Source organism: Nycticebus coucang, chromosome 12 (assembly GCF_027406575.1).
Source record: "Nycticebus coucang isolate mNycCou1 chromosome 12, mNycCou1.pri, whole genome shotgun sequence".
NCBI lineage: Eukaryota > Metazoa > Chordata > Mammalia > Primates > Lorisidae > Nycticebus > Nycticebus coucang.
In genome coordinates, this window is record NC_069791.1 from 68423354 (window position 1) to 68450953 (window position 27600).

The 27600-nt window shown below is 49.8% G+C and overlaps 2 protein-coding genes across 4 annotated transcripts in view; one reads left to right on the top strand and one right to left on the bottom strand.

The window, feature by feature from the left end:
• Positions 1–12485: 12485 nt before the first annotated feature.
• On the top strand, positions 12486–22634 carry BRI3 (brain protein I3). The gene is made up of 3 exons (XM_053556699.1): positions 12486–12791; positions 13201–13303; positions 22244–22634. Exons 1-3 carry the CDS (start codon positions 12650–12652, stop codon positions 22374–22376), a joined length of 378 nt encoding a protein of 125 aa, XP_053412674.1. The 5' UTR covers positions 12486–12649; the 3' UTR covers positions 22377–22634.
• The window catches only part of BAIAP2L1 (BAR/IMD domain containing adaptor protein 2 like 1), a 102751-nt gene continuing 97432 nt past the window's right edge, over positions 22282–27600 (bottom strand). For all 3 annotated transcript variants that reach the window (XM_053556694.1, XM_053556693.1, XM_053556695.1), the window contains 2 exons: positions 25339–25376; positions 22282–24836 (listed from right to left, as the gene is read on the bottom strand). In XM_053556694.1, the coding sequence (XP_053412669.1) occupies positions 24761–24836; positions 25339–25376 (114 nt within the window). In that variant the 3' untranslated portion in view covers positions 22282–24760. The remainder of the gene's footprint in view (positions 24837–25338; positions 25377–27600) is intronic.

Below are 27600 nucleotides of genomic sequence, written 5' to 3' on the forward strand. Positions count from 1 at the left end.
GCAAGGAAATAGGGCCCTGGTCATTGGCTGCAAGGAAATGAATTCTGCCAACTTGAATGAGCTTGTAGGCAGACCCTCCCACCTTCCATTTCCAGATGAGAATGCAGCCTGTCCAACACCTTGAGTGTAGCCTTGCAAGAGGCTGAGCAGAAGCCCAGAGTCTTAACCCAGAGAAATCATGAAATTTCTATGAGCATTGTTTTATTTTTTTTATTTATTTATTTTTTTGTAGAGACAGAGTCTCACTTTATGGCCCTCGGTAGAGTGCCATAGCCTCACACAGCTCACAGCAACCTCCAACTCCTGGGCTTAAGCGATTCTCTTGCCTCAGCCTCCCAAGTAGCTGGGACTACAGGCGCCCACCACAACGCCCGGCTATTTTTTGGTTGCAGTTTGGCCGGGGCCGGGTTTGAACCCGGCACCCTCGGTATATGGGGCCGGCACCTTACCTACTGAGCCACAGGCGCTGCCCCATGAGCATTTTTAAGTTGCTACATTTGTAATTGTTATGCAGCGTATTAGTTCATTTGGACTGCTATAACAAAATACCTTAGACTGAATAATTTATAAATAATAGAAATTTATTTCTCCCAGAAATAAATTTATTTCTCCCAGAGGCTGGAAGTCCAACATCAAGGCACCAGCGGATTTGGTGCCTAGTGAAGGCTGGCTCTGCTTCATAAATGGTACCTTCTGGCTGCGTTCTCACACAGTGGAAGGAGAGAATAGCTCCCTTGAACTTTTTTTATAAGGGCACCTATCCCATTCATGAGAGCTCCATCCTTTTAATTTAATCCTACCAAAGACCCTAACCTCCCCCCAGAGAGAATGGCCCATATCACAAAATCTCAAAACTGCAGATGTTGGTGTGGATGTGGAGAGAAGGGAACACTTTTACACTGCTGGTGGGACTGCAAACTAATGCAACCTTTTTGGAAGGAAGTATGGAGAACCCTCAAGGAACTCAGGCTAGGCCTCCCATTTGATCCTACAATCCCATTACTGGGCATCTACCCAGAAGGAAAGAAATCCTTTTATCATAAGGACACTTGCACTAGACTGTTGACTGCAGCTCAATTTACAATCGCCCAAATGTGGAAACAGCCTAAATGCCCACCAACCCAGGAATGGATTAACAAGCTGTGGTATATGTATACCATGGAATACTATTCAGCCATCAAAAAATGGAGACTTTACAGCCTTTGTATTAACCTGGTTGGAAGTGGAACACATTATTCTTAGTAAAGCATCACAAGAATGGAGCAGCATAAATCCTATGTACTCAATTTTGATATGAGGACAATTAATGACAATGACACAGTGGGGGTGGGGGAAGGGGAGAGCAGAGAGAGGGAAGGAGCGAGAGGGTGGGGTCTTGGTGTGTGCCACACCTTTTGGGGGCAAGACACGATGGTAAGAGGAGGGTCTTTACGTAACAAATGCAATCAGTGTAACCTGGTTTCTTGTACTCTTAATGAATCCCCAACAATAAATAAGAAAAAAAAAGACCCTAACCTCTTAATACTATTGCATTGGTGATTAAGTTTCAACATATGAATTCTGGGGGGACATAGCACACACCCTAGAAAGTTAATACAACTGGAGATTGCTAATATATGGGTATGTTGCTTTTCATCTGCTTACAAAGTAATACCATGTACATATTTCTGTTTGTGTAAATCAAAAGAGGAAAACAGAAGAACAAGGGACACAGGAACAAATGAAACACCCCCTCCCAAACAGAAGGAGCCATCAGCACTAGTGGCGACTTGAAGTGAACCAGGAGGAAAAAGGTTTCAGCATGTCCCCCCACAGGGTTCATACCTCCAAGCCAGTTAAAGAGCAGGCTTGGGAGTACAATCCAGACACTGCATCCCCCCCAAGCAGAAAAGAGAAGCCACAGGCAGAATATTCAACCCTTTATCTCTTGGTGATGCAATTTCTTTTCTTTTTTTTTTTTGTAGAGACAGAGTTTCACTTTATCGCCCTCGGTAGAGTGCCATGGCGTCACACAGCTCACAGCAACCTCCAACTCCTGGGCCTAGGCGATTCTCCTGCCTCGGCCTCCCGAGTAGCTGGGACTACAGTCGCCCGCCACAACGCCTGGCTATTTTTTTGTTGCAGTTTGGCCGGGGCCGGGTTTGAACCCGCCACCCTCGGTATATGGGGCCGGTGCCCTGCTCACTGAGCCACAGGCGCCACCCTGGTGATGTAATTTCTAGACGATCTTATAACTTTTAACACAATACTAACAAGGCAAACAAGCTTTCCATAATGCCAACAGAGCAAGTCCCTATTTCATAATGACAGGATTATGTTAATCAGAATGGGTTATGTAATACTAGCAAGAAAGACTTAAAAAGCATATCATTCACAAGCTTGCAAAAAACTAAAACCTATGTGAAGGGTATGAGTTTTAGAGAGTATGAGCTTTATTGACATAGCAAATGAAATTTACTTACGAAAAGGATTTTTTTTTTTTTTTGAAACAGAATCTCACTTTGTCTCCCTTGGTAGAGTGCCTTGGCGTCATAGCTCACAGCAACCTCAAACTCTTGGGCTCCAGCAATTCTCTTGGCTTTAGCCTCCCAGTGGCTGGGACTATAGGCGCCTGCCACAACGCCTGGCTATTTTTTGTTGCAGTTGTCTTTGTTTAGCTGGCCCGGGCCAGGATCGAACCACCCGTGGTGTACGTGGCTGGTGCTATAACCTCTGCACTATGCTGAGCCTTGTTTTAATTTTTTTTGGATTAATTTAATGATAATAATGAAATAATTATATGGATAATAATAATGAAATAATGATGTTAATTAAACCCACATTGTTGATATATAGAGTGAAAAACTTTTTATAACCATTACATTAGTATATATGTCTTACTTGCTGTCTAAAGTGTCTGCGGTATTCACGTAAATCAACCACACATTAATAACTGTAGGCCAAATTGTTTGAGAGAATTAATTCAATTTAAACCCCCAACAGGGGTTTTTTAAATTTGGCTCACCAGCGGTGCATCTTACAAGGGTATATGTGAAACTTGGTAAAATGGTCTGTAAAGCTAGTGAATGATGCCCCATGATCATATCAATGTTGTACACAGCTATGATTTAATAAAAAAAAAACAACAAAAAAAAAAAAACCCAGCCCCGGCCAAAAACTGCAAAAAAAAAAAAAAAAAAAAACGTGGGATGGCTCAAAGGGGTGGGGTGCTGGCCCCATATGCCGGAGGTAGTGGGTTCAAACCCAGCCCTGGCCAAAAACTGCAAAAAAAGAAAAATAATAATAATAATAAATTTGGTTCATTAAACATAAGAATTTAATAATAAATTGAGCATTAAACAAAAGTATAGGAGTGTGACCCTCTAGGGAAAAAGGCAACCTATGTAAATTACATATATATGTAACTAATAGAAAAAGTCCAAGAGGTCTGTTTGAAACCATTCACCATGGGCGGCACCTGTGGCTCAAGGAGTAGGGCGCCGGTCCCGTATGCCAGAGGTGGCGGGTTCAAACCTAGCCCTGGCCAAAAAATAAAAAAGGAAACCATTCACCATGATTCCTCTGGGAAGGAGGGGGGAGAAGGGGCAGGATCTGTCATGTGTCACCTCACATAAATGCTTGACATGCAGATGCCCTGGGCAAGGTTTCCGGGCAGCACCTGCCACTCAGATGCAATAACCACACAGTGTGGATCATCACTTACCCAGCGCCAAGCACTGCTTCACAAAAGCCCTATGAAGCAGCAGGTGCCATTATTACCCCATTTTACAGATGAGGAAACTGAGCCACAATGGACTTCTAGTTAGTAGGTGGAGTAAAGGGGAGATTCAAACCTAGGCAGCCAGACCTGGAGCCTGTGTGCTTAATCAGAAGGCCATGTGAGAGCCTTCCCTGCCTCCATGACTCTGCGGCTGGGGAGGAGAACACATCCGAAAACACACCAGTGAAACAGAGTTCCTGTGAAATGGCTCTTTGCCAAGGGAACGAAGCCGGAATTCAGAGGAAAAAGGAAAGACCGGTTTGTGTGAAGGGTGCTCCTCTCAGGGACACTCTGCAAGGGACAGCCATGCTGAAAGCTGCGCTGAATGGCTGAATCTCCACACTGGGGGCCACGGAGAGCCACTGAAGGTTTCTAAGCATGGAGAGCTGATAGCTCAACTGGGCACGGTAACTCTTTTTTTTTGTAGAGACAGAGTCTCACTTTATGGCCCTCGGTAGAGTGCTGTGGCCTCACACAGCTCACAGCAACCTCCAACTCCTGGGCTTAAGCGATTCTCCTGCCTCAGCCTCCCGAGTAGCTGGGACTACAGGTGCCCGCCACAACACCCGGCTATTTTTTGGTTGCAGTTTGGCCGGGGCCGGGTTTGAACCCGCCACCCTCGGTATATGGGGCCAGCGCCTTACCGACTGAGCCACAGGCGCTGCCCGGGCACGGTAACTCTTGCAGAGAGGTCTTCCGTTGGTGCAGTGTGCATCGCAGAGACGGGAGGCTTGTAGGTGATGGGCCAGGACCAGAGATCATGAGATGGAAATGAAGGTTGTGTAGCCTCTAAAACAGTGGTTCTCAACCTTCCTTATGCCGCAACCCTTTAATTCAGTTCCTCACGTTGTGGGGAAAAATTATTTTCGTTGCTGCTTCATAACAAAGCAGTAATTTTGCTGTAATTTTGCTGCTGTTATGAATCGTAAAGTAAATATCTGATATGCAGGATGTATTTAGGTGACCCCTGTGAAAGGGTCCTTCAACCCCCAAAGGGGTCATGATCCACAGGTTGAGAACCGCTGAAAGCCTGCTCCATTACATCTCAATAAGACTGTTTCTAAACAGAAAAAAGAAGAAAGAAAAAGACAACAGGTCCTAGATCCTGTATGTAAGAATTCAGGACGGTATGTTTCCACAGGAAGGGGGCTCTCAGAAACTAAAGAGGACTATGAGTTGCACTATTACTACCATTTTGGTGCCAAAGACCAAAAATTATTTGACAACATCCAGCTTTGCTTATTGGAATGATGTCAACTTCAGGTAACAGCTCAGATTGGAAAATGAATCCCTGAGGCAGAATGGGATGTGGCAGGAAAGTAGAAAGGATTCCACGGTCACATCATTCCAGTATTTCACACACAACAGCCAGGACGAAGCATTTGCTTTACCCGGCTTGGGGACACTAGTCAATGACCACAGGACATGCCCAACAGCCTGGACCCACTGGGTTTAGTTTCTGGAGTTGTCACGGCTACATGATTGTCTTGCTGGTCCCACTTTCTAGGGACTCAGGGAAAAGCCTGGAACTGGGCAGTTGCCCTTGGTGCCTTGTCACATTTTGTCTTCACATGGCTGGTTCTACTTCTACCTCTCAGAAGTCATGGGTTTTTTGTTTTTTTTTTTTTAAATCAAGGCTGTCCCAGCAGAGGCATTAAACGGGCTTCTCTCTGAACCACCCTAGTTCCAAGAGGTAATATCTGGCAGGAGGCACCGTGAGCCTCTTCCTAGTTGCTGGACTCTAGGCTCAGAACCTGAGAACCCTGGTGCAGGAGGATTGTGAGGCTGCATTCTGTCTCCGGTGAGGCCTCGCTCTGCCCTGTTCTTCCTGGGCCTCTCCAGGCCCTGGATGGCTCCTGCCCTGTGGCCTTCTCCTTGCTTGCTCCTTCATGTCGGTCACTGCCCTGTTGGTCACTGCTCGGCTTTTTCTAGAGTATAAGTGGGCTTTTCCCAGTCCCGTCCTCAGGCTCCCTGCCACTGCTCCTGGGCATCTCCCTGAGGCCAGCCATGGCCACCACAGTACAGGAAGCAGGTAGGAACCCGGGACATGGTGGGCCAGGCCAGAAGAAAGCATGGAGGGACCTACGGGAAGGAAAAGGGACCAGGATGGGGGGACTACTGCAGCAGAGGCATTGGGAGGCCCTGGTGGCTTCTTCCTTCTGTTCCTTCACTACAGTGGCCTGTCTTCTTCCTGAGGCCCCCATCCCAGAGTTGTACCCCAAGCCCACTTGTTTCACAAAGCCAAGGCTTGATGATACCATCTCAAAGCCTTGGAGCCTTCTACGTCACGCTGTGGCTTGAAGGAAAATATGTTCTGAGCGTTGCAAAAGAGAATAATGGCTGAGAGAAGGAGGCCAAGAGTATTACAGGCACTATAAGGCCCCCATAAAAATCACCATTATGGGGGGTGGCGCCATATGCCAGAGGCAGCGAGTTCAAACCCAGCCCTGGCCAAAAACTGCAAAAAAAAAAAAAAAAAAATCACCATTATGGGATGGGTCCCAGAAGTCCCTTACTGACCAAAGGAAGTGACCTCTGCATTTCAGCTTGAGAGTTGTCATTTGTCTGTCTCTCCCCAACCAAAGGAGATCCACATTTGTCACCAAATTCAGTGCTCTGGTAACTGGTGACAAGATCACTTAACGTTCCTCTTGATTTCTTTTTACCATCATAAATTAAACAAAGGGCTAACAGATTTTGAAGGGAAAGACCTTTTGTAAGTCGGAGTAACTTTCATTGTCATCGACAGAGTAGAAAAGTTGTGGAGGTACATCACTTCCCCTGAAAGATGCTCTGTAGTCACAAAACCACCCGTGAGATCCCAAAGGACGTTAATCATCACAACCAGTATCTTCCCAGCCGTCTGGGCTCTCTTGATGTTTAAAAACTAGAAATGGCCTTCTCCAATGATCCAGACATATTTCTCTCCTAAGTGAGGGATGCACTTAATAGTCTATGAGCCAGAGCTCCGGTGTGGAGGTGGAAGGACCTAGGTTTGAATCCTTCCTTACTAGTCCAATGATCCTGTGTTCATGACCTTGAGTTCACTTATTGACCTTGAGTTCATTTATTGAGCACCTACTATGTTTTAGGCACAGTGGAAACAGAGATAAAACATTATCCTGGCTCACATGGGATTCAGGAGACCTGCCCAGTGGGGAGCCAGGCTGTTTCCTCATCTGTAAATTGGGATGATGACATCTGTCTATCTCAGCTCTGGGATTAAAGATGATCATAGAATATGAAAGTATGAAAACCATATGGGGCCCAACGCTAAACAGAGATAAATGCTGCTGGCTTCTCACTTAAAGTTTCTTTCTTTCTTTTTTTTTGAGACAGAGTCTCACTATGTTGCCCGCAGTGGAGTGCCGTGGCGTCACAGCTTACAGCAACCTCAAACTCTTGGGCTCTAGCTTCCCAAGTAGCTGGGACTACAGGCACCCACCACAATGCCCATATTTTTGTTGTTGTTGTTGTTGTCATTGTTGTTTAGCAGGCCTGGGCCGGGTTCGAACCCACCAGCCAGGTGCATGTGGCTGGCACCCTAACCACTGAGCTAGTTTCATTTAGAAATGGTGACTTTGTTCTGGAAGGTGGTGAAGTAAAAATGCCTCCAAAGAAGAGAGACGACATAATTCTGAAAGGATAGGTAAAGTCTGTGGTTTAAGGAAGGCTGGCTTGCAGTGGTTAAGTGACTTGCTCGAGTTGCATGGGGAGTACGCAGAACAATCTGGAAAAGAACTTCTTCCAGCCACAACCCACTTCCCTCAACATCCAAATTTGGCCAGAGTTTTCTTGATGCTCTCTGCTGCCAATCAAGAAGTCTTGGAAAAGCACCCTGTTCTGTGAATGTGGCAGAGATAAAAGGTATTCTATGAATTTTGCACATGGTGCCACAAACCTGTTGACGTTCATGTCTCAGCCTAGTAGTCTGGATACATCAGTATGTCTAGTAAGACTGCAACTGCTTTCCAGGGGTTTTGAGCATAGCAGTTTGGAACCTTTTTTAGCCAGAAACTTGCTATTCAGAATTTGCTCTTTATTCTTATGAGAATTGCTTGAAAACATACAAAGTGATGCTTTGTATGTTTCACTGTATGAGTTAAGTCTGTTCTAGTGGGCAGAATTATGTAGGGAGGACCACCCTCTTAGAGGATGAAGGGTGTAAAATAGATTTAAATATATAGATATACAACGTGTGATATGATTTATCACGTGATTCATGGTGAGTTTTGCCTATGTTGTGTACAAACGTCTGTGCTTAATTTATAAAATATTTAGAAATATTTGCCTAGTAGAATATTAAGGCTTACCATAAAACATAAAAGTTAAAATGTTTATCAAAGGTAAACATTTAGCAAACATTCAGCAAATATTTAGCAAGGGCCTTCCGGGAGCCAGGCACTTGTAATTGGTTGTGGCCTTGGATTTTGACATTGTGTTTTCTTTTTTTTTTTTTTTGTTCTGGTCACAATCTGAACCATGTGAGATACTGACTTCTTGTCTGTGCCAAAAAGTTCACGTGATAGGTTATCAGCACTTCTTAAGAGCACGCAGGAAAGGGCATGGTCCTTGTTTTTGTTTCCTCTGGTACATTTGGGGAGAGTTCGTGGTTGATCGTCATGGTCTGGAGGAAAATGGCACTTGCCAGCCGCCACGCAGGGGCCAGCACATCCACTGTCCAACCAGATGCCCTGCTGGGTGCCCCCAACAGAAAACATTTACACACAGCAGTTAAAGAAAAATAGTATGTATTTGTTTTTATGGAAATGGCAATACTAAAAATGTTTTTTAATGTCTGTGTGATATAAACATAGGTAAGGAGTAGAATTTCAGCTATCTGAAAAATATGCACATTTGTATATTTCAAGTCTTCTTCTTCTTCCTTTTTATTTTTTTTTTTGAGACAGAGTTTCACTTTGTCACCCTTGGTAGAGTGCCATGGCATCACAGCTCACAGCAACCTCAAACTCCTGGGCTTAAGCGATTCTCTTGCATCAGCTTCCCAAGTAGCTGGGACTACAGGCGCCCACCACAACGCTACTTTTAGAGACAAGGTCTCCCTCTGGCTCAGGCTGGTCTTGAACTCGTGAGCTTAGACAATCCACCTGCCTTGGCCTCCCAGTCTAAGTCTTTTTCATAGGGATGTATTTCTCTAAGAACCAGCAAGCAGTGGTGTGCTTCTCTTTGTACATGGTGTGGAGGCAGAGCAGTGTGATCTCAGGACTGCACAGTGGATCTGGTGTACAAAGATCCACTCCTACTGGCTGAGAGACCTTGGAAACTTTACAGCAGCTTTCTGTGCCTCAGTTTCCCTGTGAAGCAGCTGGGTGATATTAATGCCTACTTTCATGGGGTGTCCCAAGGATGAATGGTGATGCAAAGTGTGTAAGGGACTGTGCACAGTGCCTGGCAGATCTGAGTGATCAGTACATAGTAGCCGAGATTACTCGCCTCATTTTAAAGTTGGTGGGAGGTAGAGGTAGAGGCAGAGGCAGAGGCAGAGGACAGGTTGAGGACAGGAGTTTGAGAACAGCTTGAGCAGACAGTGAGACTCCGGACTCAAAAAAAAAAAAAAGTTGGCATTACTATCTGGCAATCAGATCATGATTCTCTAAGAGCCTGTCCAGGTCCCCATTCTCCTGGGTGATTTCCACACACGTTGCCTCTCCTCAACATCCAACACTTCTTCTGCCCTCCTCAGTCTCAACCTCTGACCTGGCTTCCTAGTTCATAATAGAAACAGAAGCGACCGCAGAGCCCTGAAAGATATTCACCTGCCCCACTTGCTCCTGTTTCTGCAGGTGGCCCATCCAGGACCCCAGAAGAGGCTGTCCCACTGTATAGTCAGACCCAATCTCTCCAATGCTGCATTTTGCTCCCCTCTACTTATAGACAGACAGGCTGTTCCTTCCCCACCGTAGACAACAAGCAAACAGGCAAAAGCTGCACCTCCTGTCTGCACCTCGATCACTTTCACCACTTCCTAAGCCCTGCCCCCCTGGTCAGAATGTCAGTGCCAGGGCAGGGCGCCTTCAGTTTTGGTTCTAGCTGCATCCAGCAGGCAGAGTAGGTGCTCCGTAGATGCTGAGTGAATGAGCAGCTATTAGCCACTGAGAGCAATTCAGACCGGTAGCAGGAGGCTAATGTTCCATGGAACACCTTCATGACCACTCCTCCCACTTTTGTTAAGTGTCCCTTTGGGATATGCACACAGAACAAGTCCACACGTTGCAAACTTAACCTCCTGGTCCCTTCTCGCAGGGCAGCTTCTCCTGAGTCCATGTCTAGGTGCTGGCACGACTGTCAGTGTCATCGGAGCCTAAAACCTGAGATCTTCAGCCACCAGGAGGCTGCCAAGTTTTAAAGGCTCTTACCTTCTCTCACACCTTCTTTTCCTGTCATCTTCTCCCTGGTCCTCTGCCTGCCATCTACCCCATATACTGTTGCCAAAGACATTTTCTTTTTCTCTGAGACAAAGTTTCACTTTGTTACCCTTGGTAGAGTGCCACAGCATCCTAGCTCACAACCACCTCAAACTCTTGGGCTCAACGATCCTCTTGCCTCAGCCTCCTGAGTAGCTGGGACTACAGATGCCCGCCACAACACCTGGCTACTTTTAGAGGCAGAATCTTGCTCTTGGTCTCAAACTCCTGAGTTCAAGCAATCCACCCGTCTTGGCCTTCCAGAATGTGAGGAGTGCTAGGCACAAGCCACTGAGCCTGGTGACATCTTTCTACTGTGCAGATCTGATGCACACAGCCCCTGTGTAGGTCCCCAATAAGCTCTCACAGGACACCATCCATTCCACCTCCGATGTCTGGCCCCACCTCCCCGACCAGCCCCACCTTTGCCTCCTTGGAGAACCTTTCCATGGTTCTGGTCACACTAAGTGACAAGTCCTAGTATACAGTGGGCTGTGGTGCACTCTTTGGGATTACCATACACTCTGTCTGGAATGCTCCTCCTTGAGTCCCACTCACCACTGGCCTTCCAGCCTGTCTGTGGCCCAGTAACTCTATTTTTTTTTTTTTTTAGACAGAGACTCAAGCAGTCGCCCTGGATAGAGTGCCTGTGGCATCACAGTTCACAGCAACTTCCAACTCGGGCTCAAGAGATCCTCTTGCCTCAGTATTTTTTTTCTTTCTTTCTTTTTTTTTTTTTTTTTAGTAGAGACTGGGTCTCACTTTTTGCTCAGGCTGGTCTCTAACTCGTGAGCTCAAGCAATCCACCCGCCTCAGCCTCCCAGAGTGCTAGGGTTACAGGCGTGAGCCACTGCACCCAGCCTGGCCCAGAAACTCTTAAGTGCTCTGGCTCATCACCATTCTGTGTGGCTGCTCTAGCCCTGTTGATACACAGAGCTCACTCCACTGCAGGTTCAAGTTTGCTGTCTGGCTCTCTACCTGACCGCTCCTTCTGGGGCTCTGTTATTATCATCTTTGTCCTTCTGGGGCTTGCACGTGGACCCTGGGATAAGTCCATTCTCCATGTGCTGTGTGAATGAAGAACCAGGGACTGCTTTATAACTGAGAGTAGCATTGGTCAAAGGCACGTTGGGACATCCCAAAGCCACACCTTACCACTGGCAGACCTGGAGTTTCAAACTGGGTGGGGGTGGGGGGGTTGGAGGGCGAAGGCACCGCCAGGGAAAACACAATTATTGGAAGATAAGGGAGCCAGAAGCTATGGATTTTGTGGGGTTTATGAGGAAAGGTAGGCCTGTGAAGAAGGGAAATTAGTCATGAAATTGAAGGAAATTCTGTCAACAGTTAAAGATAACACTGGGCTGCTGCTGCTCTTCAGCAGTGTGCAAGGTAGGGAGATGATGCAGGGATAGCGACTAGTGCACGAGATACCAGGTGGATGGGATGGGCTTGGAAGAGCTCAACTTGTGATAAATACGATGCTCTCTTATTAAAATTAAAATAAGGCAGGGTATGAGGGGGCTAGATCAAAATGCAAGTTACTATTTTCTGGAGAGGTACAGAGGCGCTACACGTGGTGGAGACCCTAAGCTTTCCAATCTCTCTTCTAAAAGTTTCGCTGGCAGCCCACTAGCACTAGTGTGGAAATGCGTCGGAGGCCGCCGGCCGGGGTCTTTGAGGCCACACAACTCCGCAAATCCGGAGTTCAGAGGCACGTGCGGTCCCGCCAGGCCTGGGCACGTTCGAAGCAGCTGCTAGACTGCGGTGATGAGGGTCCCTGAGGACACACAGCAGGTGCCCAATATTTAGGGTTTTGTCCCAAATGGGGGAGTTATTTGTAATCAGTGGCCATTGATTCTTCAAAAGAGGAAACTGAGGGAACGCGCTGCTGCTGAGCGCGCCTCCCCGGGGCGCGCCCGGGCTCTACCCGTAGGCCCTGGACGCCTCAGGGAGGCCGCGAGGAGGGGGGGACTCGGCCCGGGGGCCCCTCCTCGCTCTACCTCTTGGGCTCTGGCCCTGAAGCCAAGCTCGATCCCAGTCTCCGCTTTCGGCGATCTGGGGATCCGCCGGATACCCGCGGCCCCCAGAGGATACGACTCTATGGGGGCATCTCCCGGCCACCGTGGGAGGGTGGTGGTGGTTCTCCTCACCCCGGAAGATCAGAAAGCCTAGAAGGCTGAGCGGGGCTGGCAAGGTGGCTTCTAGATCGCTCGGCCCCTTTAATACGCACTGTTATCTCCGCCCCTAGCCCCGCCCCCTAGCCCTGCCGCGAGCCACCACGTGACCCGGGTCTTGTGACTGGCCGGGGGAGGGCGGGGGAGCCCGCGGCGCGCGCGCCCGCCCGCCTGGCCCGGCGCCGCCTCAGAGGGGCCCGAGCCGCCCGGTGCGCCGCCTCCTGCCGCTGCGTCCCTGCCGGGCCGAGCCAGCAGAGCCGGGCCGGAGCGGCGGGCGCCGCTGGGCCGCCATGGACCACAAGCCCCTGCTGCAGGAGCGGCCGCCCGCCTACAACCTGGAGGCCGGTCAGGGCGACTACGCGTGTGGCCCACACGGCTACGGCGCCATCCCCACCGCGCCCCCGCCGCCGCCCTACCCCTACCTCGTCACAGGTGGGCCCGGCCGCGGCGTCCCCTGGGGCCAGTTGTCCTACGGTCGGCTCCCGGGGGCGGACCTGGGCAGGCACGCGGGGCCGGGACCAGGAGGGGAGGCGGCCTGGGAGCTGCCCGGCTGGAGCCCGCGAGCCGCGGGCGGCCTCGGGACCCGCGCTGCCTAGGGCGGGTTCCTGCGGGGCTTGGGCTTGGCCGGGAGGGCCCCACCCCTGCTCGGGGTGAACTTTGTGTTACGAGGCACTGTTGCCACATTAGCACCCAGCAAAGCCGTGGCGAGGAGCTTAGTGAAGACAGCGCTGTTCTGACTGGGGAAGCGACTAGGGATTGACGGGGGTTGGGGGTGGGCAGGAGAAGTCCTCACTGTCCGATCTCACTCCCTGCTCCTTCTGTCCTGCCTTCCCGCCCACAGGGTTACCCACCCACCACCCCAGGGTCTACAGCATCCACAGTCGGACTGTCACCCGCTACCCGACCAACTCCATCGTCGTGGTCGGAGGTTGTCCGGTCTGCAGGTAAGTCTGCAGCCTGGAACTGGCCCTGGCAGCGGCTGAGGGCACATGTACCCGTAGCTTTGCACTGGCAGCGTTGGTTGGGTCTGGACCGGGAGAGGTGGTCAAGCTGCTGTCACCCTGGGCTCTGAACACATTTTGTGGGGTAGAAGGGATGGGTTCCCTTTCCTGTGGAGTTGAGTGCATTTTGGGGTATTGCACCCCAATTAAGTGGGATGTAGAAATGTTGACTCCGTCTTTCTTCCCTTGTTCTGGGACCTGCAAGGAATCAGTTTTCTTTTCTATCCCTCCAGTTTCCGCAAGTTTTTCCTGCAGTTGATTCTTTAAAGTGGTGGAAGATTTCGTTTCCCTGGAAGGGGCATTTTTGAAGCACACCAGCGGGGAAGACCTGAGTGGGATGGCCCAAGTGTTTAAGCTGGGAGAGTGACAGCTGCGAGGGCTGCTTTATCCAAAGCAAGGCTGAGACACTCCCTGCCCTGAGCTGGACCAGGACGGAAGCCCAGTGGTTCTTTGGGACAGGATGAGTGATTTTTTCGTATCCTCAAACTGGAGCCTACAGAAATTTTCTGATGATTGTTTTCCTAGGGTGCTGGACTGCAGTTAGATGCTGGTTTTGTGTATGTCTTGAGAATTCAAGTTCAGATAAGACTTGGCCCCTTGGCAGATGGGGGTGCTCACATTGTTTAGAAAGTCAGGGTGGAGTTGGCAGGGACTGGATTTTCAGCCTCTGTCTGGGAGGAGGAAGTTGAAACCTCTGAGATGGAATTGGGAAACCCTGGTTTGGACTTACACTTAATTGCCGAAGTGTACTGAGGCCGAGAGTGGAGTCATAGGGAAGTTAGTGATTTCAGAGCCATAGGGGCAACTGCCTTGGGGCATGAAGGGCAGCTCAGAGGTAGGGCAAGAGGCCAGAACTCTGGAGCTGCTCCTGTGCCTAGTGGAGAGGGACTGTGGCTGGGGGAGTCTCTGGTGGCGCCTACCCAGGAACCCCAGAACAAACCCAGACAAGGTGTCTGTTCTGACACAGCTGGGTAATGCCTAGCAGAAACATAGGCCTTTGAGGGGGTGGGGAGGAGAGGGCAGGAACTGACCACCTTGTGGACGTGGCTGTCGCCAGCAGCTGCACCTGTGGGGTTAGACCAGTTGGGTTTGAAGGGGCATGGAGTGGACTTGCTGGAGCACAGGTGTCTGCCTGGGGTTTCAGTGTTCACTGTGCGGTGCCTGGCCTGCTAGGGGAGCTGGGTTCGCACTCTGGCCTGTTTCTCCATGTGGGACATGGGTTGTTGGATGAGAGTTCATGAACTTAGGGGCTGGAGACCAGCAGCAGGGCCATGGAGTTTCCAGGCCATGAGGGCCATGCTGTTAGAGTAGGGAGCACTTTCTCTGGTCCTCCCTTTTCCCTGGGGTGGGAATTGTGTCCTTTTGGAGGCCCATGGCTTCTGCTAATCAGGCCTGTTCTCCAGTCATGTGGAACCTGGCACAGGGTGAGTCCAGGCTCTGCTTTTCTGGAAGACTTGGGCCTAGCCTGGGGGGCTAGGGCTAAGCCTTCTTTCCTTTCATGCTTGGGTCACTGTCTGTTCTCTCTGTCCCTGGGTAGCGTGGCAGACGGTCAGAGACTGCACAATTTTGGGGGCCTCAGTCCTGTAAGTTGGGATCAGAGGGAGCACACACTGATCCTGGAGGGGACCCTCCCTGCCCTTAGGCCCTGCACTTGTAGTGTCCCTGCCTTCTGCCCAAAGTGCCCTTGCAGTGCCCTGGCTGCTGGAGAGCAGCCCTGGCTTCCTGAGGCCTTTCTGTGTCGTCTTTGCTGTGTTGGGCATGGGGCTGGGCACCATTCCCAGAGTGGGTGACCGGCAGTAGGCAGGGGAGTGGGAGCTCTGCTGCTTCCTGGGGTGGTTTCTGAGCCACGCTCTCTGGTGGGAGTGGAAATGTTTCCCTCAACATGGTCAAGTCTGGCCACGCTTTGACGTTTTGGGCCTGGGAGACAGGATACTGCTCACGTGACCTCACTTCCTCCCTTCCCAGACCAGCCTGCCAGGCTCTGTCCCCTTCCCTCCCTGGTGGCTTGGCAGGAATTTGCCCAAGTCACACGTTTGTTATTCCCTCAGAGTGAGGCTTGGCATAAGAGGCCCATGTCACTTGTCACTTTGCCATCCTGTCTGAGCCTTCCCTCAAACAGTGTGACTCCATCTTCCCTTTTTAGCCATTTATAAGAGAGCATTGCATTCCACCCCATAGAAGAGCCCTCTCTCCCACCCTTTTATTTCATTCCTGCCCTGCCCAAGGCACTTTGTTGGCCAGTGGGGCACCCGCTGATTCTGGGTCTGAGGCTGGGTGCTCCCCTGCTGAGTGGTGAGAGACTGCACAATTTTGGGGGCCTCAGTCCTGTAAGTTGGGATCAGAGAGAGCACACACTGATCCTGGAGGGGGACCCTCCCTGCCCTTAGGCCCTGCACTGGTAGTATCCCTGCCTTCTGCCCAAAGTGCCCTCGCAGTGCCCTGTCCCCAGGTATGGGCTGTCCCTAGGTGCAGGACAAGATGCAATGCTGGGCAATGGGATCTCCATGCTGGGCAGGTGGGTGTGGAGAAGGCACCCTGGGTGGCTCAGGTCCAAGGTGGAGCAAGCTGGGAGCACTGTGAGCACAGGGCCAGGCCTGCTGGGTTCTCCATAAATACTGCTGGGTTGTCATCAGGTTTAGTTTTGGGGACAATCCGAAAGGTAGGAAGTCCCAGCAAGAGCAAGGTCTTAGAAGGCATAAGTAAGTTAAAGCAAGCAGCTATCAAGGGCAGAGGCTGCCCAGAGGTGGTTAGTGTGGAGAGACTCGGGGAAGAGGCTGGCTGCCCAAGGCTGTGGAGGGCTTTTGGGCTGTGGGTAGTAGAGGGGCTGCTCCCTTCTGCCACCTGTGACTGGGGAGCCAGAGCTCTAGCTTTTGTTGGGGAGATAAGTGGGGGAGTTGGCTAGGATGGACCCTGCCCATGTCCATGGCCTCAGGTGCCCCTGTCCTGAGGTGCTGATTTGGCAGGGTGTGTAGACCTGGGGCCCAGGGCCAAGCCCAGAGGAGCTGACTGAGCCTTGGCCTGACCTGTGTTGCCTCATTGGCCTCTGGTCTCTGACCTGGCTCAGCTCCCCAGCTGCAGGTAGAGGTGGCACTCACAGAGGTTTGTATGGGCTACCTACAAGTCATTAGGAGGGCCACCAGGCACCTGCCCTGGCCCAGGCTTTTCTTTTGGGGAGGCCTGAGGCTATCCTGGCCCTCAGAGGTCCTAGCAAACTAACCCTAAATGAAGCAGCTCCCCCACTTCTTTTGGGGGTCTTTTTGGTGTGGAGACCCTGGGATAGCCAAAGGCTGGTTGTGAGGCTGCTTTAAGGCCATCTTGCCTCTGTCTTGAGCCTTGGTTTGGGGCTTGTAGCCCTCAGATGCAGTCCTCTGTTGTCCTTTTTCCTGAGGTGGCTTATCTTTTCTGTGAGGGGTCATCTGGGGCAGTATCGTGCCCGAGGCCAGCCTGGGCTCAGGAGAAGTGATTAGTTGGGGATGAAAGGGGAGGTTATTGGGTACCCCAGGCCAACCCCTTGTGGCACTGATGGCCCTCAAGGCTGCCTCAGATAAAAGGCCCATGTGGGCTGCTGGGTGGGGTCCTGTCTCAGAGCAGTGGCACTCATCTGCACTCAGATCCTAGCTACACCATTCTCAGCTATGTGGCCCTAGGCAGGACTACAGGCCTCAGGCTCCTGTGGTGAGGATAGTTCTTGAAGGACCATTCTTTCTGGCTGGGTACCTGCCTCTGGCAGCTCCAGAGCTCACTCCCCTGCCATCCTTCTCTGTCATGCGTGGGAAGAGCCTGGTGTGGCTGGGTCTGCACTGTCCCGGGCCCAGTTCCAGGCAGATGTCAGGGGGGAGAGTGGGCACTTTGACTGCAGAGTTAGAGTCGGGGTTAATGAATTAGTTCACTATTTTCACCAGTTTCCAACATTCCCTCCCCTGCCCCCCCCCCAACATGGATGAGGGGTTACCTGTGCAGGTCTGAGCCCGGGACTGGAGGGTCTGGACTTGGTTTGGAGGGGAGAGAAGGCCATGGTGAGGCTGAGGGACAGGCTGGTGGAGGGCAGCAGCTGTTGCCGAGGTAAGGTCCCTGCCTTCAGCAGGCACTCAGAGATGGGGCTGCTCTGCAGCTTGTGTGGTTTTGTTTGATCAGGATTGGCCTAGAGCTTGTGTTCCTTAGTTCAAAAGTTGGGTTTTAAAATAATAAATCATGCCAGTCCTCCCTTTGAGGTCTCGGACAACACAGTGGTTAAAACATTAATATTTCTGGAGCAAGACATGAGTATTCATATTTAGCAGGATAAATTAAGACTATAAATAGTCACACATCAGCTCAGGTCACATGTTGCTGCCAGGTGAGTTTGCTACAAACTGACAGAAATTGCTGCTTTCAAGGCCTTTTGGCATTTGGAATTGTGGGTGGTGTGTGGAATCTGAGAGGTCAGGCCTGAAGCTTTCTGCATCCAGAGGTGATGGGGCAGATCTCTTCTTCCCTTGGGCCTTGTGAAACACGATCAGAATATTTAGGTTCAAGTTATTCTCCTAGGCTGAGGATGCTCTTGGATCGCAGACTTTTGTTGCTGGCAGGCGCCTGAGCCTTGACTGGATCCACCCAGCTCATGGGCCTCATTGAAGGGAAATATCCTTTTCCCAGAGACTTTGTGGCTTTAGTCCTCTCTTTAATTGGGTATGGGTGGCCTCAGGCAAGGGTTTGGGGAGGCTGGCCCAGGAGGTCATGAGACCTGGGACAGTGATCACATGCTCAGCAGAGGGGGGCCTGAGCTGCCCACCTCTGCTTTGACTAGAGGCAGCAATACTCCAGACAGAAAGCACTATAGGCTTGAAGGGCAAGGGTGGAAGGCTTCCTAGGGCCTGGGAGGCTGGGGCCATCCCAGCTGGTTTTGCCCATTACTCTGTTCAACTTTGTGAGTTCTTAGAGCAGCTCCAGGGCAAAGCAGTGTAGGGCCCTGGCCTCATGGCATGGGGTGCCCGGAGAGTGACCAGTTTTCTTGGACTTCCTCTACCTTCACCAGTGGGGGTAGGGTTTGTAGTCTGGAAGGAAGAGGCAGGAGGGGGCTGCTGCTTGGCCACATGACCCCAGAGGACAGCAGCATGCTGCAGATGGGACAGGTTCGGCAGACCTCCCCAGGGAAGCCTTGCCCCTGTCCTATGGCACTTTACATCCCTGGCAAGGCCTGTCCTGAGCACCTGACCTGGCCTGACCTTTTGGGCATCTCCTGAGCCTGTGAGCAGGCGGGTGGGCTCTGATCCTGTTTTGCAGAGGCATCCTGCGTGGGCACTTACATAGACACTATGCTTGGGCCATGTGGGTCCCTGGAGGCTACTGATTTCATGGCAGCTTGGGAACATCCCTTGGAAGGGATGGGGACCCTTTCAGAGGGCAGGCTTCTCTGCAAAGTTTCCTAAGCTGGTTCACTTTTGCTGTCCACTTTTTCATGGGACATTTTCTAACTGGAACATACAAATCAGTGTGTTTCTTGGGATTTGAGCTGTAAGTAGAACATTGTACATATGCCAGAAAGAAAACAGGAAAGTGAAGCCCAAAAATGGTCTGAGGCTACTTGGCTTCCTTCCAGCTGCTCTGGAAGTTCTCAGCCCAGGGCAGCCTGTCCTGGCCATCTGTGCAAGGACACAGCTGGTGGGTCAAGGTCTTTCTGAGGTTCTCTTACTTCCTGCTTGGAAAGCATGGCCTGGGTGTGTTCTCAGCTTGGTCCTCTGGCAGACTTCTGGTGGAGAAGGTCCTGAGCCAGGCAGGGTGTGCTGTGTGCTTGGCACAGTTGGGTGGGGGCGTCTTGCAGGGGCAGCTTATATAAGCAGAGCTGAGCAGCTATGGTGGCCTGGTGACCTCATGGTGGTTAGAAGGGGGACACTTTTGTAAAAGTCTACACAAGAAATGGTACCTTTGCTGACACCAGCTCAGGCCTGATCAGCATTCCCTTAGAGCAGGGCTTCCCCATGTGCCCCATAGTCCAGCTCATGCACATTCACACAGAACAGGTGGTGGGCTGGGGAAACATGGTGCAACAAAGAACTGCAGAACTTAGAACCTTTCATGAACTAATGTACACAGGGACCCTCTGGGAGGGGGTTGAAAAGTTTCCTAAAATTGACCAAAGAATTCCCTTGTTCTTTCCTGCAGAGCTTAGCAAGGATCTAGTGTCTCAGGACAAGCCCCTTGGGAAAATGTTGCTGGATCCTGGTCTGTCTGAGACGTGTTTAAGGCAGCTCCCTCCTGAGTGGGTTGGAGGGAGTTAGGCAGGCATTGAGTTTAACTTTTTTTTTAAGCAATTTAAAGCCAGACTTTTTTTTTTCTTTCTTTCTTTTTTTTTTTTTGAGACAGTCTCATTTTGTCACCCTTAGTAGCGTGCCATGGCATCATATTTCACAGCAACCTCAAAATCTTAAGTCTCAAGTGATTCTCTTGTTTCAGCCTCCCCAGGTGCCTGCCACCATGCCCAGCTGTTTTTAGAGCTGGGGATCTCATTCTTGCTCAGGCTGGTCTTGAACCTGGGACCTCAGGCAGTGCACCCGCCTCGGCCTTCCAGAGTGCTAGGATTACAGGTGTAAGCCACCGAGCCCAGCCCTGACTTTATTTTTTATTTCATTATTTGAGACAGAGGCTCACTTTCTTGCCCTGGTAGAGTGCCATGGCATCATAGCTCACACCAGCCTCAAACTCTTGGGCTCAGGCAGTTCTCTTGCCTCAGCCTCTCAAGTAGCTGGGACTGCAGGCACCTATCACAACATCCAGCTATGTTTTTTAGAGATGGGGTCTTGCTTTTACTCAGGCTGGTCTTGGACTCTTGAAATCAAGCAGTCCACCCGCCTTGGACTCCCAGAGTGCTAAGATTACAGGCGTGAGCCACTGTGCCTGGCTTATTAAAACCAGACTTTGGGGGCGGCGCCTGTGGCTCAAGGAGTAGGGCGCTGGTCCCATATGCCGGAGGTGGTAGGTTCAAACCCAGCCCTGGCCAAAAAAAAACAAAACAAAACAGACTTTGGATCATCTGGATTTATTTTTCCATGATCTCCAGATAAGCAGGGGTGTGTGTGTGTGTGGGGGTTTATGGATCCCTTTTCTGGCAGGAGTGAGCCCATAGTGCTCTGTGGTCTTCCCTGGTTAAGGTGTTGGCAGAGGCCATCCTCACATGACAGGGACACTAGCAGCTGCCACTGTGGTGCTTTGGGTTTGGGGAAGCCCTCTGTGTTTTGATGTGTCACCTTCCTTCTTCCTTGGTCTTTGGTAAGCTTCAAGCTTCCTCTCCACACAAGGGGGCAGGAGGGGCCACAGTTGTGTCCAGGATATCATGGGCATGAAGGATGGTCAGCAGCATTTAAGATGATGGGTGTGGGGCATTGTATGCTGGAGCAGGAAGTGGCTTAGAAGGATCCCACGTGCAGGCACAGGATGGGGTCCTCTGGAGGCTCTGAACACCTCCCCTGTTGATCCTGCGCCTGCCTGTGGGCTTCTGGCACTAAGCCTCCCCTTTTCCCCTTCTAGACCAGCTACCTCTGCCTCCTGGAAATGCACCCCACCATTTTCTTTCTCAAGCCTGACTGGTGGAAGGGAATCTTTTTGTATATCTGCTGAACTGGCTAGTGTGGTTGTCAGTTTTTTTTTTTTTTTTTTTTTTTGAGACAGTCTCAAGCTGTCACCCTGGGTACAGTGCAGCGGCATCATAGTTCACAGCAACCTCCAACTCTTGAGCTCAAGTGATCCTCTTGCCTCAGTTTTCTGTTTTTTAGTACATGCGGTCTTACTTTAAAAATGAGGCCGGGTGTGGTGGCTCACGCCTATAATCTTAGCACTCTTGGAAGCTGAGGTGAGTGGATAGCTTGAACTTGGGAGCTCAAGCTATCCACTCACCTCAGCTTCCAAGAGTGCTAAGATTATAGGCGTGAGCCACCACACCCGGCCTCATTTTTAGTTTTATGTCCAGAACTTTGCCTGCCGGCTTGCCTCCCTCCAACCCACTCATGAGGGAAGCTGCCTTATGTATATCTAAGACAGACCAGAAGTTCCATCAGCATTTCCCAAGGGGCTTGTCTTGAGACACTAGTCCCCTGCTAAACTGCAGAAAAGGTGATGCTTTGGACAATTTTAAGAAACTTTTCAATACCCTTCTAGAGAGTCCATGTATACATTAGTTCATAAAAGGCTCAGCTATTCAAGGGTCAGTTTCTGAGGCCCGAAAGGTGGGAAGCCAGATACCATGTGCTAGCTCAGCAGGCTACTTCTGGGATGTCTGGCAGCTTCCTGGTGGAGAAGGTTCTGAGTTGGACAAGGTGTGCTTGGTGCAGCGCTAGGATGCCTGTTGTCACTAAACTTCTGCTTACTGGTACAGGATTTGGGAGATGCCTTAGGCTGTACATTTTGCATGGTGAAGGTGAATATAAACTGAACATTTCTGGGTGGGGTGGCAGCTTTGAAATTGCATTTCAAAAAGGCCTTATAGACAGTGTAGACATGGCTGATTCTAATAGTAGTAGTAGTGGCAACTACTCCTTCCCCCCTCCAAGAAACAACAGAAATGAAAAACAAAATCCCAGACCTTACTATTAATCACCTTTTCTGGAATTTTCTCCTAGGGAATAGAAAAATCTAACACTCTGCAACCTGGGGAAAAATAATCCTAAAATTGTTCTTTTTGAGTCCTGTCTTCAGAGATGGAAGATTTTTGGTAGAATTGTTCTTTTGTGAGAGAAAAATTTGTGAATCTTAACCAGTGTTGATACCTTTTAACACAGCTTTCTTTTCCCCCTTTGCTTTGAATTTTATAGTGTTTGAGTCAAGGCCAGTGGCTGGGGTGAGGGAGGGCACTTTCAGGTGGGAGGGACCGGGTCTGCCCAGCCTTAACCCTCTGCCCCTCTCCCTCGGCAGGGTCGGGGTGCTGGAGGATGTCTTCACCTTCCTGGGCATTTTCTTGGCCATCATCTTGTTTCCCTTTGGGTTCATCTGCTGTTTTGCCTTGAGGAAGCGAAGATGCCCCAACTGTGGAGCGACCTTTACTTAAAGGGAACACACCGGCTCTCCTACCCCCAGCTGTCTTTTTCTAATGTAAATGTCGTGTACAATAGTTTTATTTGATTAAGCTTTGGGACTGTTTTGTAAAGCAAGGTGGGATAGAGGCCACACAGAAGGCAGGCAGCGCTGCTGCTGCTGCTGCTCTGAGGTTCATGACAACTCAATAAAGCACTGCTTTTATTTTTTACAGTCTTCAATTTGAGAAAGGTGAGAAAAAATGTTTTCAATAAATGAGATTCATACCATTGTTTACCTAGTTCTGCGTGTTCAGTGTTTGCATCTCGCCACCTGAAGACTAATGTGCCACTGCCAGCCCAGACATGATTCAGGCAGGATCATCCCATGTTCCTCAATGTGCAGTTACAGCTTAAGAAAATGTGCTGTTTTCAAATTCTTTATTAAATATAATACTTGGCATTTACAGAGCATGTGCCGAGGACAAGACCTGTTTCCTTGCTTGTGAGGCGAATTCTGGGGTGGGGTGAGCCAGAGGAGGCCTGCAAATTGCAGGGCCTGATAATCCTAGGCCCTATTCTGCCTCTGTGACAAAACCAGAAAAGTCTGCAGGAGTGGAGCTTTGAAGGCCAGGTCATGCCCCCTGCCCTAAGACAGACCAGAAGTTCCTTCCAACAGAAGCCCTGTTGGTGCCCATGAGGGCTTCTACCAGCCTGATCTGCCTGTTGTTTTTTTTTTGTAGAGACAGAGTCTCACTTTATGGCCCTCAGTAGAGTGCCATGGCATCACACAGCTCACAGCAACCTCCAACTCCTGGGCTTAAGCGATTCTCTTGCCTCAGCCTCCTAAGTAGCTGGGACTACAGGCGCCCGCCACAACGCCCGGCTATTTTTTGGTTGCAGTTCAGCCGGGGCCGGGTTTGAACCCACCACCCTCGGTATATGGGGCCGGCGCCTTACCAACTGAGCCACAGGCACCGCCCTGCTCTGCCTGTTTTAAAAGGTGGAGGTACACAGCCAAATTTTCTTTCCTGGCTGCAGCACCTGCATGACCAGTACTAGTTAATATAGGCCAGCAGCCCATCACAGGGTCACCTGGTTTGTCCTGGGAGAGACAGACTATGAAACTGCTCGACCTGCATTTGACCAGGACCAATTTTAGGTATATAGGAAAATGGTACTTTTGGTGAGACCAAAAGTTGTGACAAGCAACTGTTTTAGCATCCCTAGTACACACAGTGGGTAGGGGTGAATTTTAACTGTGACTCTCCACTTAAAATAGGACCAACCTTTGGCCCAGGGTTGCCAGTGCAGAGGCCAGACAGTGTACCTAAGGCCCAGATTTGGGCATGTGACACCTGCTGGGTTGAAAGACCCACCCCCCTCCAGCCACCAGAGGTCACCCTGGCTTTATAAAAGTGCCCTTTGTGGGTCAGTACCTGATTCAAAATTGGAGAAACTGGGACCCAAGAAGTTTCCTGGTAAATTAGTGATGGATGCAGCTTTGGTCAACTAGCTTAGGAGAGCACCTGGGGCCTCCAAACATGGACCCCTCAGACTCGCACATGTCCTGTGTGCCAAGCCCAGGTGTGGCACAGCCTGGCCTACAGCGAATCTGGTCAAAAACTACTCTAACTACCAAATTCAGTAGCACTTGGAGATTATTTTTTAACCTATTTGACTGCAAGCATAGGCATTCAAACAAGATGTTTGGTGTGAATGATGTCTGTAGGAATGTTTCATTTCTGAGTGCTCCGCAGTCAAAGGGTTAAGTGCTTAACATGGCTGTGATAAGCAGAGGCAAAATGTCTCAGCACTTTACAGCTCTGTTGAAATTGGGGAAGGGGTGGGAATTTCTCCATCTTGGGTAGTTCTACATTTGATTAAGCAAGTTTATAATTTTTAAGTTAAAAAATTACATTTATATATTTTCATAATTTATACCCTTGAAATTATGATTTGCATGCTATGATGCAAACTTATGCAATATTTCCGTTTAGATAAATATCATAATGCTACTTAAGAGCACATGCTTTATAAAATAAAACTGTGATCTCATTGGCATTCAGGTGCAGAAAGCCAGTCATGAAAGCATAGCCTATCCCTTATTTCTGGCTAAGAAAAAAATTAATAGAATAATAAAAAGGTATAGTAAGGATTAGAAGTAAATTGTTTCTTGAATAGAACAGGAAGAAAATATTTTAAATGAGTTGGTTATTAAACTAGTACTCATTTATCTTAAAGAGAGAAATGTCTTAAATTGAGGAAATGTATTGATTTGCTCAAGTAGAATACATTTTAAATCAGGTACCCTCTGGCAAAGCTTTGAGAGTCATAGCACACATCAAACAATATACACCTATCATTTTGCAAGTGAGAACTGAACATGAGAGGAACCAGAAGATTCTTGGCTGTCTTCTCATCGAATGATTGGGGCTGATCGATCATTTGTTACCGTCGGTCGGAGTTTCACAGTAGCAAAGGGATTTTCTCCACTGTAGGGGAGAAAAATAAAGTCTCTGTAGAACTGCTCTGAGACAAGAATTTGATTTTGATAGTGCTAATACTTTCCTTGCTTCTTAAGATTATACTGCTCACTACCTCCCCATGAGCACAAACTGTGGCTGCGTTTTCTGAAGGCATTTCACTCTGATTCCTTCCATGCCATTCATATTATAGGACAATCCAAAGTTTAGACATTTTGACAGAACAGCCCATGCCTCTCCAGTCCTATGTAGGGGAGGGGTCATATTAAGAGCTACTCTGGGGCAGGGCCTGGATTTGGGTGGATGTGGGGCTGTCTCTCCAGGCCTTTCTTACCAGGGTATTCTAAACCCAGGTGACCACAATCTGCTGTTGCTCCACTGCCCCAGGGCCTTCCCTAGGACTAGCCTCATGGGATGGGCTTTAAGGCCCTTCTAGGGGATGGTTCAAAGCCACTCATCCAACAGGGAGGAAACCCCATTCTGAAGAGCTTCAGCAGGAAGCCATGCATACCTGAGGAAGGGCGGCTTAGCAGTCCCATTGGTGTCATTCTGTGAGAGAAAAAGAAAGGAAGTTTATGGAGGACTTAACGGAATTGAGATAAGACCAGGAGGTAAAGATGTCTAAAGCACAGGGGACAGCTTACAGCTACATGTGGTAGCCAGGCATGGTGGCTCTCAACTGTAATCCCACAACTCAGAGGAGTCTACTGGCATCTCTTGAGGCCAGGAGTTCGAGACCAGCCTGGGCAACATAGTGAGATCCTGTCACTAAAAAAATAAATAAAAATACCCCTAAAGCTATGTAAAAACATCTGTCATCTTGATTCATTTGTGATCATCTAGATATCTGTCTAAATTCATTTTAAAGAATGAGTAGAAATGAAACCTTGTTGGGGCCAGTGCCATCTGCTAAGAGCCAGAGATCCCATACAAAGTTCAAAAAGTGAGGAAAAGAGAAATTGGACCTAAGTACAAACACCATCTGCATTCAGGTAGCACTTGAGCCCTGCAGGTGCTTATGATTTGCATGCTATGATGCACATATGGCTCACTTCTACTTCCTAGGGACTTGGGGGAAGGTGGATACAGGGCTTGGTGTCGGGGGTTGCTGTTTTTTAGCATGTGGCCGCCAGGCATTGGCTGACGGCCAGGTGTGTGTACTTTTGCTCTCATTCCCAAAAGCTTGCAGGCTTTAAAAACCTTCCAAGTTGCTCTAAGAAATCACAGCCTGAGCATGTGGAGCCAGGTCAGATGACCGCCCAAGAGAGGGCAGTGTAAGGCTGTCTGACTCAGCACACTGGATGTGCAAACTGTTGGGAAAGAAGGTGGTTAGGAGGACAGGGGCTTTGGCCTCAGGCCTGTCCCACCCTCCCAGAGCCCCTTGGCCAGCGCAGTCTGAGGGTAGCTGGCCTGATTCACACCTCCTTTTCCCAGTGAAGCAGCACAAAGCAACTGCCCTACTCAGCATATCCTAGCAGGGCTTTCTATGGCAGCAAAAGCCATTTCTGTCTATAGGGCATACTGAGCATCCTCAACATGCCACAGGGTAAGTCACCGCTGATGTAAACTTTCATATGATCAAGGGCTAATGTATTATTTTTACAATACACTAGGATGCCTGTTGCTTGTACCCAGGCCCCACAATCCCACTCCCAGTGGGAACAAAGGCGCACATAGGTGGGCATCAAGGCACCACGAGGATGCTCTGGGCAGCCAAGCCACCACAGTCAGACTGGAGACAACCAAATGCTCATCAACAGGATGACAGGCAGCTTCTATCCAGTGGGATAATGTGAAAAAATGGAGAGGCCATCTCAGGAGCTCTGGGGGTGCTGGGAATGTTCTGTTTCTTGATCTGCTGCTTATTATGCAGAGTCATGTCACGGAAACTCATGCACTTTGCGTATGTGGTATTCTTTAATAAAATGCTTAAAGTATAGGACATGTTCAGGCAGATTTTCCCTTTAGTATCTACATGTCTTTCAGCAACTGAAACCTCGATGCTCCTCTGCTGCCTCACTCCCATGCACTCTGATTTCTAAGGGTAGTGATGGCTGGCTGTGACTTGGCATTCATAGTGCCTGTCACCCAGTGACCTCTAAAGATCTGTGACACTCACCCAATGTCCCTGGCTGTCTCAACTGCAGGGCTCCCCTTTACTCCTGAGCTGTGGCTGTACCTGACTGCTGTCCCCAAGTCTTTCTCCTCATTCCCTTTTGTGTCCCCTCCTGCAGCCAATGTGATGCTGGCCCCAGAGTGTACCCAACAGGACAGGAGAACATCAAGGCTGTGAGGCCGGGCAGGCCCCTCCGTGAAGAGTGGAGCTGCCTGTAAGATGGCCCAGGCAGTGTAGCCCTGAGCCTAGAGAGTGACACGACCACCAAGCCCTGACTGTGGCCATGCAGGAACAGAGGAGGGGAGGCACACCTGTGACTCCTTTCACCCATCAAAGCCCCAAAATCCCAAATGCGTTGTGTGGACATTTGCTGACTGCCTGTCACCTGGTGTCTGTTCCACTCCCCCTTCCTGACTGTGTCCACATAGCCATGTGCCTTGAGGGGGTACTGCTTCTCTCAGCCTGCAGGGTGGTCCTGTTCAGCTCAGACCATCCAGCACAGCTCACTCCCCAAGTCAGGTGCAGAAGGCAGGGTGAGCATGAAGGCACCTCACGGCAGTCTTGATGCCTGCCCTCTCGGCTTTTGCTGAGCCAAACAGAACATTCCTAAAGAACATTTCTGAAGCCAGCTGGCGGTTAGTTACTTGCAACAAAAGC